The sequence below is a fragment of the Ictalurus furcatus genome, chromosome 2 (assembly GCF_023375685.1).
Source record: "Ictalurus furcatus strain D&B chromosome 2, Billie_1.0, whole genome shotgun sequence".
Taxonomy (NCBI): domain Eukaryota; kingdom Metazoa; phylum Chordata; class Actinopteri; order Siluriformes; family Ictaluridae; genus Ictalurus; species Ictalurus furcatus.
The window spans coordinates 16,047,687-16,066,578 of record NC_071256.1 but is presented as its reverse complement, the minus strand read 5'-3'; the positions used below and the strand labels follow the sequence as shown (position 1 = coordinate 16,066,578).

Below are 18,892 nucleotides of genomic sequence, written 5' to 3'. Positions count from 1 at the left end.
AGCAAGAAGTTCCTGTAAAATTAGTCTAAAATGCCTATCCAAGGCACACCCAAAACTAAATGAAAGCTGTTTTTGAACCATTTGGAGTACATGCATGGTTTTTGTCTCTTTTGAATGGGGACACTCTGAAGTTTTGTCTCCATAAGTCAGAATCACAGTAAGTACTGGTACTGAGTAATAGAGGTTTGAACACACTGAAACAAAAGGGAGCTGAGAACTATTAGTTGGAAAACACAATGAACACAGCATGAAGCCTTTCCTAGTCCAAGTTCAAATTGGATAACAATACCAAATAAAATTAATATTTTACATGTGGTTTATAAGGGTATGTCCATGTGTTTTTCTACAAAAACCTTTTGGAGACTCCAAAGGGCCCATGGAAACCATGTACACATAAGTAGGATAAAAAGGCTGCTACTCTTTATTTTTCTTATAATTATCATATCACATATCCAGCAATCTACAAAATGTATATTTATATGTATTTTCATATATACATTCATAATTGAATCCTTTGTGAACCTTTATGTGCTCATGTGCCATTGTTTACAGAGCTTGTTCCGCAGGGACTTTTAAGCTGAAGTGTTGAAACACACCCGTGAAGCAAGATATCATTCTTTTCACTGGCTACATAATCTATAAGTTATCGCCACATCTGCCATTATGCAGCTCACGGTTTTCACATAGGAAAGGGGTAAGGAGCTTGCTGAAGCACAGACTCATTGGATTGTGAAGCCTGGAGAAAGGATATAGAATAGAAGCTACTTTGGTTCAAATGAGGTGTCATTCAATAGGTCTGAGCCCGGGGGCCATTTTGAGCTCTGGCATTTAGGTGTGTTCACTCACGCACTGCATAGAGAAGGAGAACCAGGAGGTCTTCTGAGATGATTTGGAACGACACAGCAGCAGTTCTTGTGGATTTATTGATGTAAAATATGTTTTGGACTAAATATTTTTTACATAATTGGATTGTTTGGACCTTTGGCAGTGTAACAAGACTGTTATTGTCAGGATGTTATTGTTCAGTAGACTGCTATCTGACTTCAAAGGTGAGTCATCTCCGTTTGGCGTTGTTTATATTATGGTGGTCTTGATTGTAGATGCTGTTGTGATTGAATCTTTAAATGCATATAGATGCAAATGCATTATATGCACCAATCACATCACAAGATTCGTAGCTTTCCAATGGTATATTGCATGAGTATATACGTACTACGTACAGCTGTGTAAATGGAAAAATTCTCCAAATAACGTTGCATGAAAGGACGTTAAAAATTCGCCGGTGGGCCACTGAAACTCCAAGAGGTGCTCAGCTGCTGTCCTCCTCCTTCTCACACACACAGACACACACACACACACACACACACACACACACACACACACACACACACACACCTCTCCCTAATGTAAGAGACATTGCATAAAATGTTATCAATGGCTACATGAACTTGAAGACTCAGGGTTACTAGTTTATTAGTTAAAGATCTTTCTCTTTGAAAACTGAATTCTTTTAAAAATTAGCCTGAAATAAAACACTAATGTATCCCTGTGATCAAATGATTAAACCCTAATATTTTCCTTTTTGTGAAAATGCAATGGACACTAAATAAGCATTAAAAAAAAACAAGTAAATAGCTGAACAATCATCCAAAATGAACATTTCTTAATAAAGTAGTAGGTGCTGTGGTCAGAAGGTGCTACATTACAAAAAAAAAAGAAAAGAAAAGAAAAGAAAGCAAAATCATGTAACATTGTTGATATGGTGAAGGTTTGTGTGAGGAGTAGGGATGTAGGGATGTTAATAAATGATTTGTAATGAACAGATAATGTGATCTGAACAGATACTAATACAAATAGGAGGATTGTTTTTAGAAATCGTGCAGGAAATCTGCTTGAGACTAGGGGTGTGTATTGGGACTGGCATGCCTATTAATTTTATTTGTTGAGCTCTGCTGCCTCCTTCAGTTGTCTCAAATATTGCACCTCAAACTATGAGAACAGACTGTGTGTTAAACACAACACACTGCTGGAAACAAACTGTATTATTCTTGAGTCCACTGACTAAACATATTACAATTGTTTATTAAATATTCTATACAATGAAAAGAATAATAATGGTTCAATGGTCTTTTTGCAGAATGTTTATTTGATTTAAAAATGTATAAATTGTATTATTCCTGACATTCTAGTTCACTGATTAAACATTTATTCCAGTTGTTTATTAAATATTCCATACAATGTAGAGATTAATAATGGATCAAAATCAACAGTCTTTGAAGAATGTATGTTTTATTTTAAAAATGTCTACTGTGTGTTTAAAAATGACAAGCAATTACAACTTCATTCCAGTGGAAGAAAGTAAAAGTGTGAATGAGATGGTTTATTAGTTACATTGAGAGGAACTCTAACATGTTTTAAAGTTTTTGTAAGGAGAAGCCACTATTCTGTGTCACTGTGCCTCTTGCACAGTAATACACAGCTGTGTCTTCAGTTTGCAGATTCTGTCCTCCAATTGTTATTGTGTTAGTAGCAGTGTCTCTGGAGATGCTGAACTTATTTTTCAGTTTGTCATTGTAATATGTACTCCCACTGCTATGAATGTATCCAATCCACTCCAGAGCTTTTCCTGCAGGTTGTCGGATCCAAGCTGTATGATAGGTGGTAACTGAATACGAAACCTTGCAGTTGATGGAGAGACTCTGGCCTGGCTGGACTGTCATGGAAGCAGGCTGAGTCAGTTCAACACCATGCACATCTGTGGAGGAAAACACATGGTGATATCTCACACAATATATGCTGCACATTTATTGTTATTGTAGTAAATGAATGAATTTGATAAAGCACTCACAGGAAGCAGCTGCCAGCAGGAGCAGTAGAGATGTAGAGAACATGGTGTGTGTTGTTTGTACTGGGGTCTTCTCTGTTCTCCAAAGTTTAACAGAGACCATCACATCTCATAAATAGAGTGATATCCAACCCTGATGCTTGTATTTGCATATCTGGTGATGATTGGAGGAGAATGTATTTAAAATGTATTTAAATCATGATGAGGAGATTCATCTCATGGAGAACATGTGTTTGTTTTTGTTTTTGTTTTTTATTAAAATAAAAAAAAAATCCAGCTAATATTTTCAATAATATAAAGACTCACACAGTTGAATGATATCATACCACTGCACTGAATCCTCAATTTTGATTTGTTGATTCATTTTAGGTTTTTTATTAATCAGCTCATTCAAATGCAGTATTGTTTCTGTTGTAACAACTTGTGCAGAAACTTGTTTGGCAATGCTCCATTTAAATCCACAATGGATTTTAAATATGTGGCTAATTGTTGACACTGTGACATTTTCTGTAAGGCTATATTTATTTAACATTTATGGAAGGAGTCTCCACCCGCCACCTGAAATTCCATAACACATTTTCATTATATTTAAAATCCACCCTCTCCAATCCTAGTCCATCAGAGTCCCAAAAATAAATTAATTATGTTTTGTTTACACAAATACCAGACAATATACTGGAAGAGACCACTGAAACCAAAATTAGCTTATAAACCAGAGATGGGTAATTCAGATTTCTGGAGGGCCACTGCACTGTCCTGCGGAGTTTAGCTCCATCACTAATCACACACACCTCTTGGACCTGAGCAATCTAAAATCAGTACAAAAAGCTTTCACTGATGATGACTAAATCACATTGTTTGTGTCAGAATGCCAAATTAGAAGAGATAAGCAAGTGTTCTTTTAACAGTTAACAAGTTAACGTCATCAATCAAATCTGTGCCAAGTAAATTAGATGTGGAAAATGGGATGGCATTATTCAATACAATATAAATACAAATTCATATACTACTCATTAACACAGCCATAAGTGTAGCCTGGTAGTTACCTCTCCTCAGCTACAATGTCCTATTATGTATTAAGTAAAAGGAGGAGCAACACAGCGAGGGTGCAGGGCATATGATCAAAGAGGATGTGCAGAATATTTTGATGTATTTTGATGAATATTTCAGATGGCATTAAAATCAGCCTTCATGTTTTACATAATTCAAATTATGTAAATGGTATGAATGGGTGTGTGAGTGTGTATGTGATTGTGCCCTGTGATGAACTGGCACCCTGTCCAGGGTGTACCCTGCCTTGTGCCTGATGCTCCCTGGGATAGGCTCCAGGTTCCCCGTGACCCTGAAAAGGAGTAAGCGGTAGAATATGGATGTATGAAATTATGTAAATGATAACCATCAATGAACAGGAAAGCCTTTGTTTAGACGTATCTACTGTACGTAGATCAGACAATGATTTATCAGGAACATTTTACTGGGGCACAGCTAAATTTTACTGCAGCTTGTTTTTAAAAGATCTAGTGATGACCCTTGTTATAATGTAAAATGTACAATGTATAATGTATCTTTCGAATTCTCCACAACAATAAATGTGATTATAAATGGATAAAATGTATGATGTGTCATTCTTTAATCAATACAACATTGTAATTGTGAGTACACTGCAGTGGTATAAGAGGAATAAAACACTTAAGGATGAGGTGCTAAAGAAAAATAATGAACTTTATGGTGGTAAAATCACCCCATAAAACATAAAATCAAGTAGGTTAAAAGCTTTTGACTGTGTATAGAACGTGCAGCAACATTAGAGATTATGGTTTTGCTGGCATACAGATTAAATCTAATACAAACTACTCATAAAAATAATTTAACCTATTAGGTGGCATTTGGGTAATTTATTTATTTGTTTGTTTGTTTGTTTGTTTGTTTGTTTATTATTTAGACTTGGTTGGAAAAGTTCTAATAGGCCTTTATATGAGGTGTTTTTGTACAAGGATGTTGTTGATCTGTCTCACTGTGGTTGACGAGCGCAGTAATACACAGCTGTGTCTTCAGTCTGCATGTTCTGTCCTGTTAATGTTACTGTGCTGCTGGATGTGTCTCTGGAAATCTGAAACCTGCTTTTAAGTTTCTCACTGTGGTAAGTGCCACCGCTACTACATATCTCTCCAATCCACTCCAGAGCTTTTCCTGCAGGTTGTCGTATCCAGTGTGTACAGTAGTTGCTATCAGTTAATGAATATCCAGACACTTTACAGGTCAGAGTCATTGACTGACCAGGGGTTAATAATGTGGATCCGGGCTGGATCAGTTCAACACAGTGAACACCTGTTAAAGAAAAGTTATTTTAATGTTGGAAAGCAAAAAGCTATATGTAACCAAAATTGCATTATATGTCAAATGTAAAAACACTTACAGTGTACGGCTGCCAGCAGCAGCAGCAGTTGGGATGTAGAGATCATGGTGTGTATTGAAGCAGAATAAGTAAAAGCTCTTGGTCTTCATTGCTTAAATATATAACAGGGAAGGACATTTGCATAGAGACACTCCTTATCTTAGAGTAAAAAAAAGATGGCTTCTTTTATATGAGAAAACCTCCCGATCTCTCAAACATGTCTAAGCTGTCATTTTAAAGATATAATCATTTGGGGTATTGTGTGATGTCTATTTTAAATATATCTATCAGTCCTCTTTGATTTTATGTTTTAATAAATCAGAAGCTTAAGACGGTTGTTAATGGGTGAGTTTATGCACTATCAGGTGTTTCAGGTGAATAAGCAAACACACTATAAACAAACAACAGGTAAGGAATAAAACACAGCAGGGGTACTGTTACAGGAAAATAAGCAATGACAGGGTGGTATGATGAAGCAGAGTCACAGTTACCACCATAAAGTTGACTTTAAAAAATACAGCTTGTTACAGAGAAACTGCAAAGAGCAAAGCTATGGCAAAAAGCAAAAAAGTAATGCTTCATTCAGTGATTTATTTTCAGTCTTGGTGTATGTAGTATATGCACAATAATCACAGACTTTGGTCATCTGTAGGAATTTGACTACTATAAGACCACTATAAGGCCCAGTGTTTAATGTCTCACATTATCACATGAGAAATTGTGCAGAATTGTAAGTGAGATTTCTGGGACACACAATGCACCATAGCGCCCCTAACTGTTCTATCAGTATCAGTGTTTTCAGAGGTTTTAATTGCACAGACTCTAGTGAGTTAAAATTAATTTAACAATTGGCTCAGACAAATCTAGTATAAGATGGATTTAAAATATAAGGTGGACACTCTTTTTTATTTTGTTTTTTTTTATTATTTATTTAGAGCTCTGGAAATGGGTGCATTATTTTTCTCTGGCTGTGCATTTATTTCTTGATGTCAGACAAACTTAAAGTAGGAATACTAATTACACATTATTTAGCCAAATACAAATTACACAAAAGGATGGACAACACATGTAACTTCTTCTATTTACTGTGTTTACTATTTAGAGGAAACACACAGTGGAGCAATCAATGTGGCAATTGTGGATTTGAAACATTTACAAAAAATAAATACAGCTGTCTATCTCCCTTTAAGTGTGAGTGATAATTTACACCACAATATTCTTATTATGCCACGGATCAGACCTTGTGATACAATGTATTACTTAACACTAATAGTTTAGGAAAGTGTAGTGTACTGTAGGAAATACTACAAAGTGTATGTTAATGAACGACTACTAAATGACTTCTACATTGGTGTTAGTAATAAAAGGCAAATGTCCTACAAGAAGCTCAATTATATTAACCTATTTTTTAATGAGCTAAATCCTAAATCCTATCATCTGTAAGCAGGACATGCATTTACGTTAGTATACCCACACACACCGAAGCAATGCCTGGCGAATGGCGATTAAAATTAATGTATGTGTATCAAACTTCTGCTTGATGGTGTGTCTTTGACGTCATTACCCGAGTGTATTACACAGTACCAGAAAACAATTATAATATATATGTATTTCTATAAAGCTATTGAAACAAACTATAGTTATAATTACAAGGAGTTTTTTAAATAAAGATTGATGGTTTTTGCTTTGATTTTCAAAAAAAATCGGCACAGGGGATTCTGGGACATTACTAGTAATTATGAACATTCGTAGTATGTGCAAAACATAACCTAGTTGAATTTGAGTTAAACAGCGATGCCATAGTGGATATTTACAGAGATGACATAACTTCTGATTTTCCAGTGCAATTGTTGTCTTTCCGTGCCTGCTTAAAAGACCGTATTTCAAAAATGAAAACAGTCCAAGAGCTAACGAAGATGCTGCTCATTGAGAACAGTTGCATCACTGCAAGTTTCGGAGAAGTCTACACTGTTTTAATGCTTTTTTCTGACAGTCCCAGTGACAGTGGCTTCTGCTGAGCGTTCTTTTTCTAAACTGAAATTGATTTGTTTTAAACTATCTGAGGAGCTCAATGGGACAGAGCCGTCTCTCTGGACTTACTGTACTCTTGAGTGAGAATGCCCGGGCCCACCAGCTGGATCTTAAGTATTTGATCGAAAACTTCGCCCAGAGGAAAGCCCAGAAATTGCCGCTATGATGTAAGTGAGCATCTTTCTAATTTTTTTAACGATCAGATGTTGTGGTTGTATTTAGTAGGTCGAGGGCCCTATGTGTGCACAGCCATAGCAAGGTGTTATCTGTCATGGTGCGCCGTCACCAATGTTTTTTTTTTCATTTGTTGTGTTGCGCCTACTCCCAATTTGATTAGTCATCTCTTTGCTGCTATTGTGCCCTGCGATGGACTGGCACCCTGTCCAGGGTGTACCCCGCCTTGTGCCCGATGCTCCCTGGAATAGGCTCCAGGTTCCCCCGTGACCCAGAAGAAGGAGTAAGTGGTAGAAGATGGATGGATGGATGGATCTCTTTGCTGCTGTAACATATGTACGATAGACTATGTCGTTGAATATTGACATTCTGTCACCATGCTCTGCTTAGGGGGCCCGCCTTGACAGCCCTGCATTGGGGCCCGGTGTTGGCTCGTTACACCATTGCCTGCTGTAAAATATTTCATTAATCAAGTTTTAATACAGATATATCCAGATAAAAGAGTGAATCACAGGTTTCAGCTGAGAGGTCACTGAGGCTGATTAGTAGCAGGAATAAGGAGAGTGGGATTTTCATGGTGAGTGTTGATGAGACTCGACTGCTCCACTCAGCTCAGCTGCACATAAATACTGCATAGACACACAGCACTCTGGATTGCATCATGACATCATGATCAGGAAAGAGAACAGGGGGCAGTGATTCTGTTGGTAAGAGACCTGTGATCATCATACTGGGATTTTGTCAGAAACGAAGGCACTATGAGACACAGTACATCCTTTCTATGTAAAAATGTGTGCGTTACTTGTTTTTTTTTTTTTCTTATTTATCATGCATTTCATGATGAAGTCCTAAAGTATTTTATTCCCTTTATACCACAGCAGCTTGAATTACTGAATTTTTTATTTTGTAAATGTCGCATTATACTTTTTTCAGCTTATAGTTACATTTAATGATAAGTTTGGACCTGTTATTTCTTGTTGTAGTATAAATAGTCACTCCATCACCATCCTCCTCTTTAAAAATAAAAAGGGTAGGATGTCACGTGACTGAAAAACTGGAAAGCATAAAATAATCTGTCCTGACGACTTTGTTGTGATCGCAAGAACTGTAAAAATAATGACATCGCAGAATGTGCACATTAATAAAAACCTATGATTTGCAGCTGGCGCTACTGTCACAGCTGCCAATATAGACAATGAAATAACTTCTGACCAAACAGATTTGAGAGCAGCACTGTGGTATAGTCTAGTACCAGAACCTACAGTAGGCATCGTAGCATATTAGCTACACTGTAGTAGTAATTGTAGGATTAATGTTCTGTACATTTTCTTAAGCTATTTGTGTGAAGGAATACTTTGGGCATTCAGGGTTTATTTATATAATTTTATTCCCTGCCTTTACACCATAATATTGCGAGATTATATTTTAACATTGTCTGCCCACTGTATTCAGGAAGACAGACGTATATACAAATTCAGGAACTGAATTTTTTGTACGTCCTTGTCATCTGTTTGTGTCACTGTATTTTCGGGTACAGTGATACACAGCTGTGTCTTCTACAGTCAGGCTAGACAACCTGAAGTATGAAATGCCTTTACTGTTATCCTTTGTTATTTCAATTCTTCCTTCAAGACTTTTACTGTAGAATGTTTCTCCACTTGCAGTATTGATGTGCCCAATCCACTGTAAGGGCTTTCCACAAGGCTGTCGTATCCAGCTCATGCCATAATCTCCAAAATTATATCCTATAGCCTTACAAGAGAGGCTGACAGTTCCACCAGGATTACTCAGTACTGCATGACTAGGAATAGACTCCAAACTCTGCCCTTTCACACCTAGTAGAGAGAGGTTATGAACAAAAGACAATTAAAATATGAGCATTGAAACTGTACTTTTTTTTAATCAGCAGAAAAACTCACAGTGAACACACAGGCTGATTAGGAGCACAAATAAGGAGAGTGGGATCTTCATGGTGAGCGTTGATGAGAATCGACTGCTCCGCTCAGCTCGGCTGCACATAAATACTACATCGACACACATTTGCATCATGACGACATACTCATGGAGAGAAGTGAACAAGTAATTTTCTCAGGAATAAAGGCATTATGAAATACAGCAAATGGAGAAATGTTTATAGAAATTGTTTCATTACTTTATTTTCTCTTAATATTAATTTATTTCATGATGATGTCAGGGAGGTATAATGCTGTAATAGCTGATGGCATCTTATGTGTACTTAAACTGAAAAGCAGAAGTAATATAATGATATGGAGATACAAAATACAACAGCGCTCCCTATCATCCCATAGTGCGTTTACATGTGGATTAAACTGCTTAATCTACAGTTCAGTTCTTAGATTAATTTAATTTAACCTCGAAATATTCTAAATGAACCCAAAATGAGCTCCATCCTTTCACTTTTCTATGTATGTGCAGATATAAATCACCTCTTCAACATGTCATAAACAGTTAATTTATGAATGTGGGCAATAAGACCTGCTAGAGTGCAAGAGAATATAAGAAATGTAAAGACACAGTGTGAGTTACAAACTGAAAAATCATTCATGCAGGAAACTAAGGAGGTAACAAGCAACAAGTTGGTGAAAGGGAGAGTTTAATCATCAGGAATGTAAATTTACCCACTCATAAATGGTAAACATGTGTTGGACTTGCAAAAACAGATAAAACTGAAGTGCAATATTGCCCTTTCTCCTTCCAGTAGGGCATACTGAAATGTGCGTCAACGTATCCATGCAAGTACGAAGAAAATAAGCCTTTCTGGATTTTTTTTTTAATTGGGCAGACAATTTTAGTTCGATTTGGCTTAGACAAACATTTACATACAACTTACACAACTTTACTAAATAAATCTGATAAATCAGGCCCAAAAGCTATAGAACTGAACGTCCCACAATCTGCTGCTCACTGCTGCCATCTAGTGTAAAAAGGGGGAAAGAAGACCAGGACAAAATGCCCATTCTTACTATCCTCTTGTTATATACTTATAACCTGATTCAGTGGTGTAGGATTCTACTTTACAACAGTATGAAACTCTGACCATTTCTCTCCATGGTGAACACTCAGTTGTGTGTTCAGTCCTGTGTAATTTTGGGCTACTTACTCCTGACAGGTCTATCACTGTGTGGCGTCAGATCCCTGTAATTTAAGCAGAATGCAGCTGCATGGTTTGAGTATTTGTTGCAAAGCTGTCAATCAGGAGCTCTCACACAACTGCAGCTGGGCTCAGGAGATGTGGGCAAGCTCACACACATATTGAAACAGCCTTAACCTCTTACTACTACAAAAGTATTTACCAATGATAGCAGTGATTGATCATTATAACACTATAATGTGTAAATTAATGTTTGTTTGTTTTGTTTTTTTAAGTTATCAGAGTATCTATACATTGAATTATCAAACAAGAAAACACAAATCTTCACAAGAGCCCTTGTGAAGTATTCAAAAGCATCATAGCATAATGATTCAACATTGTATACTGTACAGTGCCTTCCAGAATTATTGGCCCACATTATAAAATTAGCAAAAATTCCACATAATTCATATTTTACTAAACTAAAAATAAACTTTTTTTCTAACAAAAAAGAATCATCCTCATTAGAGCTAGTGATGCACTATTATACTAATGTATTGTAATGTTTTAAACAAATAAATAAATAAAAATTCTTGAAAAGCTTGTATTCATTTTCCAGAAAGTCTGTTGTTGCCATTATAACCATGTCTTCAGGTAATGTACATAAATTTAGTCAATGGCTATAAAGTACATATGCCATTAAAAATGCCATTAAGCACAATTATGCCCGTATCAAAATGTGATATCAAAATCTGACCCATTAGCACATTGTTCCCCACACAGTATAAAGGATGGTGAAGAAGAAAAAAATACAGCAACAACAAAGATCACAGTTTTAGAATTAAACAGAGCTCATTCTTGTGGTTGACAGGTTTCGAAATCAACTGGTTAATGCCACTTCATTTGTAGAAAATATATTATGAAGACACATTATGAGTTCATTCCATCTTTTTAACACTAATGAACAGGTTTAACATGGTTATCTTTGCAGATGTATCCTGTTCCTGTGACCGTAACAATGACAGATGCTTAAAAAATATAAAACATATTGTTAAACTCGAAATAAATTATAATTACATATAATAACCTTATGCACTGACATAACTCCAGTTATTATTACATATTACACTGTAATTTATAACTTTATAAGATTATTTATATTTGATTCATGTAATATTTTCTACATTGTGTATATTACATGTGTATGATCAAATATATTATGACGTATTTCTTTATGCTGCATTTAGTTTGCAAATGTATCTTTGTCTACATAATATGGTTATTTTATAGGCACTATTTTACATTAACTTCTACTATTCTTCTCAAACTGCACAATACAGTGGAATTCAACTACATGGTCATGCTGAGACTGCACATGTTAACAGTGAAGACTGAATGAAGCATAACTATATACAAATTGTATCAGTAATGTAAAAATATAATAAACCAGGTTAATGATCATTTACATGTAACCTGAAGTACCAAATTTAGATACTTTGAAATGCAAATTGTCCTGTGTGGACCCAATTCGTAGTTTCTAATCTTTTCTCACTCTAGCTGTGACTATCAAAACCTGAAGCGGCACAAAGATACACACCGAAACACACACATGTAAGCTCTATCAAGCATTAAAGTTTTCTGATTTGTTAATCAAATCAGCTTCAGCTGTTCAGGTTCAAGCCTGAACAATGTGTAATATGATCAAATTTTACACGTTAATATATATTAATATAAATGGCCAAGAATGGACTCACTTTTCACTTATAAAGAGAGAGAGAGAGAGAGAGAGAGAGAGAGAGAGAGAGAGAGAGAGAGTGTGTGTGTGTGTGTGTGTGTGTGTATGTGTGTGTGTGTGTGTGTGTGTGTGTGTGTGTGTGTGTGTGGTAGCTTAGTGGTTAGCATGTTCGCCTCACAGGGTCCAGGGTTTGAGTCCTGCCGGGGCCATGCATGTGCGGGGTTTGCATGTTCTCCCTGCGCTGTGGGGGTTTCCTCCAGGTCCCCCGGTTTCCTCCCCCATCCAAAGACATGCATGAATGGGTGTGTATGAATCACTGCGCCCGGGGGCCATTTTCAGTCTTGACTCAGTCTTAGCACTGGATCTCACCGGGAAGTGAGAGTGAGGCCAATGCTGCGCAAGTCTTCCTCACGTTACAACACGAGCAAGTCGAGTTCCAGTTTGTGTTCTCCATAATGGAGGTGGAAATCGATGGACGAACTCCAGTGTGTGTGTATAGTGTCCAATATATATATTGGCACCCTTGGTAAATATGAGCAAAGAAGGGTGTGAAAATTTCTCTTTACTGTTTTATTTATTTATTGACCTGTAGGGGTCCACTCACCGGCCCAATGACAGTATCCAATGACATGGTAGAAGGATTCCCATGTGTTCCTGTCTTTTGGAAGCGATGTGAATATATTTAAATTTGTCATTCGAATTCTGCTTGACTCTCTTAAATTAAATCTGACTCCAATTGTAAAAACCTCGTCGATTACTTAGTTATTCATATTTTTATACTTTTAATCTTCTCTACTTGATTAATTCTAATTTATTCGATACTTTATATTGTGCTCATTCATTCGGATTCCGTGTCAAGTCTCGCGCCGGCCGTGTGCGCGGATCTCATGGTCACAAACTCACCCGTCTTGGTCATTAGCCAGAGGTAATTGACTAATACTATTTAGACGACCGCCCCGTGCTTGCCCTTTCCTAAATAGTACTTTATTAGTCCCCTGAGATAGTACCACTTAGTTATCGAAACGTTATCTCTAGTCAGAGGTCATGACTACTAAAATCTACAGAGACAGACCAATAATATCTAAGTAAAATTTGCTTTATATAATCATGCCTATGTACACATTAACTAGAGAAAGATTACAATAACCAGAGGTTTAGACTTCCCCCTATTTAGACTTGGTCGATCAACTTTATGTTGTCCTAAACAGATATTTCCTATTGAGCCTGTACACACTAAGTACACTTAACTTAATGCCAAACTGTTAGCCTGTACTAACCTGGTCGCAGATTTGCTGTAACAAGGACTGTAATTTACTAGAGACAATACATTCAGAATAATTCAGAATATAATCAAGTCTAATAATTTATTTAACCAGGTATGAAAACATCCAAATCCAACACTACTATTGATAATAATAAGAAAGAATTACATGCAACATTACATTCCAATCAAATCCAAAACATAAAAACACAACATAAGAGAGACAGTACTTACATACCTGGTAGAGAAAAACTACACACAGTGATCGTGTGGGAGATCTGTCTACAGATTCCCCGAATCTTTGGGCAGCTCTCCCCTAAATACCCAGATGCTCTGTGGGTCCACCAAATGGTGTTGTTTGTGATTATAATTTGATGTTTGTGGGAGGATGTACCTTATTTACATACAGGAGGTAATTTGAGTGAGGGACCTTGGGAGGGTATGCCTCTAACTGCATGTACCATTTTATTTAAACAGCTGTTGAGGGAATAAGACTATATTTTCCAGTTGCACTGAGACCTTTTGTATAATACAGTAAACATGTATAGTTGACATCTTATTCACATTAAAACATGTTATGCAATGCATTTAGACCTTGGGTGTGTTTAAGGTGATCTCAATACAGAGAAATAGAAGGGTGTGGGGAGAGAGGAAGTGAGGATCTTCCAGGCTGACTCGGATGGAGATGCTAATTTTTGAGGTGATCTCAATACAGAGAAATAGAAGGGTGTGGGGAGGGAGGAAGTGAGTATCTTACAGGCTACACTCAGCATGATGTGCTATCTCAGGTGTGGATGCTAATAAGTGGGAGAAAGATTGAGTGTTTGTTCTTGAAGTCGTCCTTTGTCCTCAGAGAGTAGTTCTCTCTAGGTTTAGACATCTTGGCACCAGTCTTACAGTTTATATAACACTTGGAGCTTTATCTAAAATACCACAGAAGCAGAGGAGCTCAGTGACAGATTCAGTAAGGAATAAAACACTTCGGGAGGACAATAATCAACAATGAATCAAAGCAGAGTGCCTGTTACAACCCAAAGTATTTCTTGTTATCACTTACATTATTACAGCTATAAACATAGCTATAAAACAGGTAGTGAAAGAGGTCGTTATGATAATCAGTGCAGTCCTCTATGTGTTGTGTCTTGAGTCAACATCATCTTTAAGAGACAACAACAAATATTTTTGGGTCTAAGTCATCAATTAATGTTTATTACCAATTATTTTAAGTAGCATTTGAATTTAATATATGAAGTGATAAACAAAAAGCTTTCAAACATGTAAAGCAAGTGATATGTTAGCTGGACATTAAAATGCATTTCATTTCAAACAGATAAAAAAAGATAATAATATCTTTTATTAATCATGATCTGAGGTATTTAAATGTGAAGTATTTATAATGTGAGGATTATTCGCTCAGTTAAATGTAGTTATTATTTAAATACAGAACTGAATTGTGATTAAGATGATGTTTTTGTGCAGCGCTGCAGTTTGTCATGTCAGTGTGGCTCACAAGCACAGTAATACACTTTAAATGAATCTTTCTTATAAGTATCCCCATCATAATCAATGCTGTTGATCCATTCTAAAGCTTTACCTGAAGGTTAGTGGATCCAAGCTGTATGATAGCTTGCAACTGAATATGAAACCTTGCAGTTGATGGAGAGACTCTGGCCTGGCTGGACTGTCATGGAAGCAGGCTGAGTCAGTTCAACACCTTGCACATCTGTGTAAGAAAACACACGGTGATATCTCACAAAATATATGCTGCATATTTATTGTAGTAAATGAATGAATTTGATAAAGCACTCACAGGAAGCAGATGTAGAGAACATGGTGTGTGTTGTTTTTACTTGGGTCTTCTCCAAAGTTTAACAGAGACCATCACGTCCCATAAATAGTGTAATATCCAGCCCTGGCGCTTGTATTTGCTTATCTGGTGATGATGGGGGAAGAACTTATTTAAATTTTTTATCTTCTGGTGAATATGTGGCGGATTGGCACCCTGTCCAGGGTGTACCCTGCCTTGTGCCTGATGCTCCCTGGGATAGGCTCCAGGTTCCACGTGACCCTGAAAAGGAGTAAGTGGTAGAAGATGGATGGATGGATGGATGGATGGATGGATGGAGGAATATGTGGCTTTTTCTGGGAACAAATCTACTTTTCCATAACAGAAATCTCTTTACTAACTTCCATTATTTATACATCAATAATAAAGGGAATTATACATATAGAGAATCTTGCAGCAAGGCTTAGACACTAAATTTAGGTTGATATTCATTATCAGTGCTTGAGGCCTTTATAAAGGCCAAAATGAGGGTCAGGGGTGGTTAGCATTCATACTAGAGGCGTGTGTTTGTGTGGGACTGTTTTTTTCCTCTCTTGCCCACTTCCATGTGTATTTTTGTTTGGACTTGATTGTGATGTTTTATAACAAACTAAGTTGGTGCTTTCCCCCAACAATATTACCATATTAGTCCTTTAAACCATTTGATTCGCATGACAGTGTTTAGGCTTTCACAAAAGGTGCAACAGAACTAAATACATACTAAAGACAGCAATTCGCAAAATACAAATTCACAAAATATAAGAGCTACTGCTATTTACTTACTAATTCATCAAACAGTGTGGATTATGCAGCCTGGTTTAATAAGACACTGATAAACAAACAAACAAAAATAATAATAAAAAAAAAAAGGTCTGTAATGTCTTAGTTCTTATATATGTTGTAAAATCTATGTTGTTAATAGACTGTGATGGAAATCCCAGGAGGACATCAGCCCTCTCTCAGTCCTTTTAATCTCTCAGTCATTTAAACCTCAACATTTTGAGAAGATGTTGTGTAAGTAGAGAAAGAGCGCCTCTCAGAGGACTTAAAGCATAATGAAAATCACAATATATGCTGCACATTTATTGTTATTTTAGTAAATGAATGAATTTAATAAAGCACTCACAGGAAGCAGCTGCCAGCAGGTGCAGTAAAGATGTAGAGAACATGGTGTGTGTTGTTTGTACTGGGGTCTTCTCTGTTCTCCAAAGTTTAACAGAGTCCATCACATTTCATAAATAGAGTGATATCCAGCCTTGACGTTTGTATTTGCATATCTGATGATGATGGGGGGAGTATTTAAAGATATTTAAATCATGATGAAGAGATTTATCTTATGGAGGATATGTGGATTTGTATTGGAACATATGCCTTTTTATCAAATACTATAATTTTAAATAAAATATTGAAGTGTTTGAAATATAGCATGATCATTATTATCCATGCTTGTGGATATTGGGCTCGTAATCACTGAAAAATTATACCTCTCTTAAAAATCATGACAAAATGTTCTCACACTTTCTCACACATGATTACACAAATTCTAATTTGTTGAGGTGATTATTGTTAGGTAAAAATACTACAGTATAACAAGTTCTTGTAAGTGATGTGATTATAAGGGTGTGTATAATGCGCAGTAATGTTAGAGATGTAGCATTATTATGTTAGAAATATGTTTTAAAATCTAAATTATAAACATTTAAAAATAACTTTAAACTCTTTGTTGTGATTTGTCTGATTATATTTTATGGTTAGACTTTGATAGTTAACTGTTGCACTTGTGGACTAATAGGACTTTGTGTGAGTTGTTTTTGTACAAGGATGTTGTTGATCTGTCTCACTGTGGGTAACGAGTGCAGTAATACACAGCTGTGTCTTCAGTCTGCATGTTCTGTCCTGTTAATGTTACTGTGCTGCTGGACGTGTCTCTGGAAATCTGAAACCTGCTTTTCAGTTTCTCACTGTAGCCAGTGCCACCACTACTACATATCCATCCGACCCACTCCAGAGCTTTTCCTGCAGGTTGTCGTATCCACTGTGTACAGTAGCTGCTATCAGTTAATGAATATCCAGACACTTTACAGGTCAGAGTCATTGACTGACCAGGGGTTAATACTGTGGATCCGGGCTGGATCAGCTCAACACAGTGAACACCTGTTAAAGAAAAGTTATTTTAATGTTGTAAAAACAAAAAAGCTATATATAACCAAAACTGTATTGAATGTAAAATGTAAAAACACTTACAGTGTATTGCTGCCAGCAGCAGCAGTAGAGATGCAGAGATCATGGTGTGTGTTGAAGCAGAATAAGTAAAAGATCTTGGTTTTCATTGCTTAAATATATAGGAGGGGAGGACATTTGCATAGAGACACTCCTTATATTAGGATCAAAACATGAAGGATCCCTCTACATGTTAAACTTCGCCATCTCTTGAACATCTCTAATCTGTGAGTAAATATACAGTGAGGGAAAAAAGTATTTGATCCCCTGCTGATTTTGTACGTTTGCCCACTGACAAAGAAATGATCATTCTATAATTTTAATGGTAGATTTATTTGAACAGTGAGAGACAGAATAACAAAAAAATTAATCCAGAAAAACGCATGTCAAAAATGTTATAAATTGATTTGCATTTTAATGAGGGAAATATGTATTTGACCCCTCTGCAAAACATGACTTAGTACTTGGTGGCAAAACCCTTGTTGGCAATCACAGAGGTCAGACGTTTCTTGTAGTTGGCCACCAGGTTTGCACACATCTCAGGAGGGATTTTGTCCCACTCCGCTTTGCAGATCTTCAAGTCATTAAGGTTTCGAGGCTGACGTTTGGCAACTCAAACCTTCAGCTCCCTCCACAGATTTTCTATGGGATTAAGGTCTGGAGACTGGCTAGGCCACTCCAGGACCTTAATGTGCTTCTTCTTGAGCCACTCCTTTGTTGCCTTGGCCATGTGTTTTGGGTCATTGTCATGCTGGAATACCCATCCACGACCCATTTTCAATGCCCTGGCTGAGGGAAGGAGGTTCTCACCCAAGATTTGACGGTACATGGCCCCGTCCATCGTCCCTTTCATGCAGTGAAGTTGTCCTCTCCCCTTAGCAGAAAAACACCCCCAAAGCATAATGTTTCCACCTCCATGTTTGACGGTGGGGATGGTGTTCTTGGGGTCATAGGCAGCATTCCTCCTGCTCCAAACACGGCGAGTTGAGTTGATGCCAAAGAGCTCCATTTTGGTCTCATCTAACCACAACACTTTCACCCAGTTGTCCTCTGAATCATTCAGATGTTCATTGGCAAACTTCAGACGGGCATGTATATGTGCTTTCTTGAGCAGGGGGACCTTGTGGGTGCTGCAGGATTTCAGTCCTTCACGGCGTAGTGTGTTACCAATTGTTTTCTTGGTGACTATGGTCCCAGCTGCCTTGAGATCATTGACAAGATCCTCCCATGTAGTTCTGGGCTGATTCCTCACTGTTCTCATGATCATTGCAACTCCACGAGGTGAGATCTTGCATGGAGCCCCAGGCCGAGGGAG

General features: G+C 37.0%; 3 gene segments (V, D, J or C); all 3 read right to left on the bottom strand.

Moving 5' to 3' along the window:
* Positions 1 to 2,357: 2,357 nt before the first annotated feature.
* Positions 2,358 to 2,949, bottom strand: LOC128623440 (Ig heavy chain V region 5A-like). The segment is given in 2 exon segments: positions 2,358 to 2,755; positions 2,849 to 2,949. Coding segments are annotated over 2 exon segments (441 nt in total).
* A 1,901-nt stretch (positions 2,950 to 4,850) lies between these two features.
* On the bottom strand, positions 4,851 to 5,307 carry LOC128623470 (Ig heavy chain V region 914-like). The segment is given in 2 exon segments: positions 4,851 to 5,173; positions 5,262 to 5,307. Coding segments are annotated over 2 exon segments (363 nt in total).
* Positions 5,308 to 16,971: 11,664 nt separating this feature from the next.
* Positions 16,972 to 17,644, bottom strand: LOC128623489 (immunoglobulin heavy variable 1-3-like). The segment is given in 2 exon segments: positions 16,972 to 17,511; positions 17,602 to 17,644. Coding segments are annotated over 2 exon segments (360 nt in total).
* Positions 17,645 to 18,892: the final 1,248 nt, after the last annotated feature.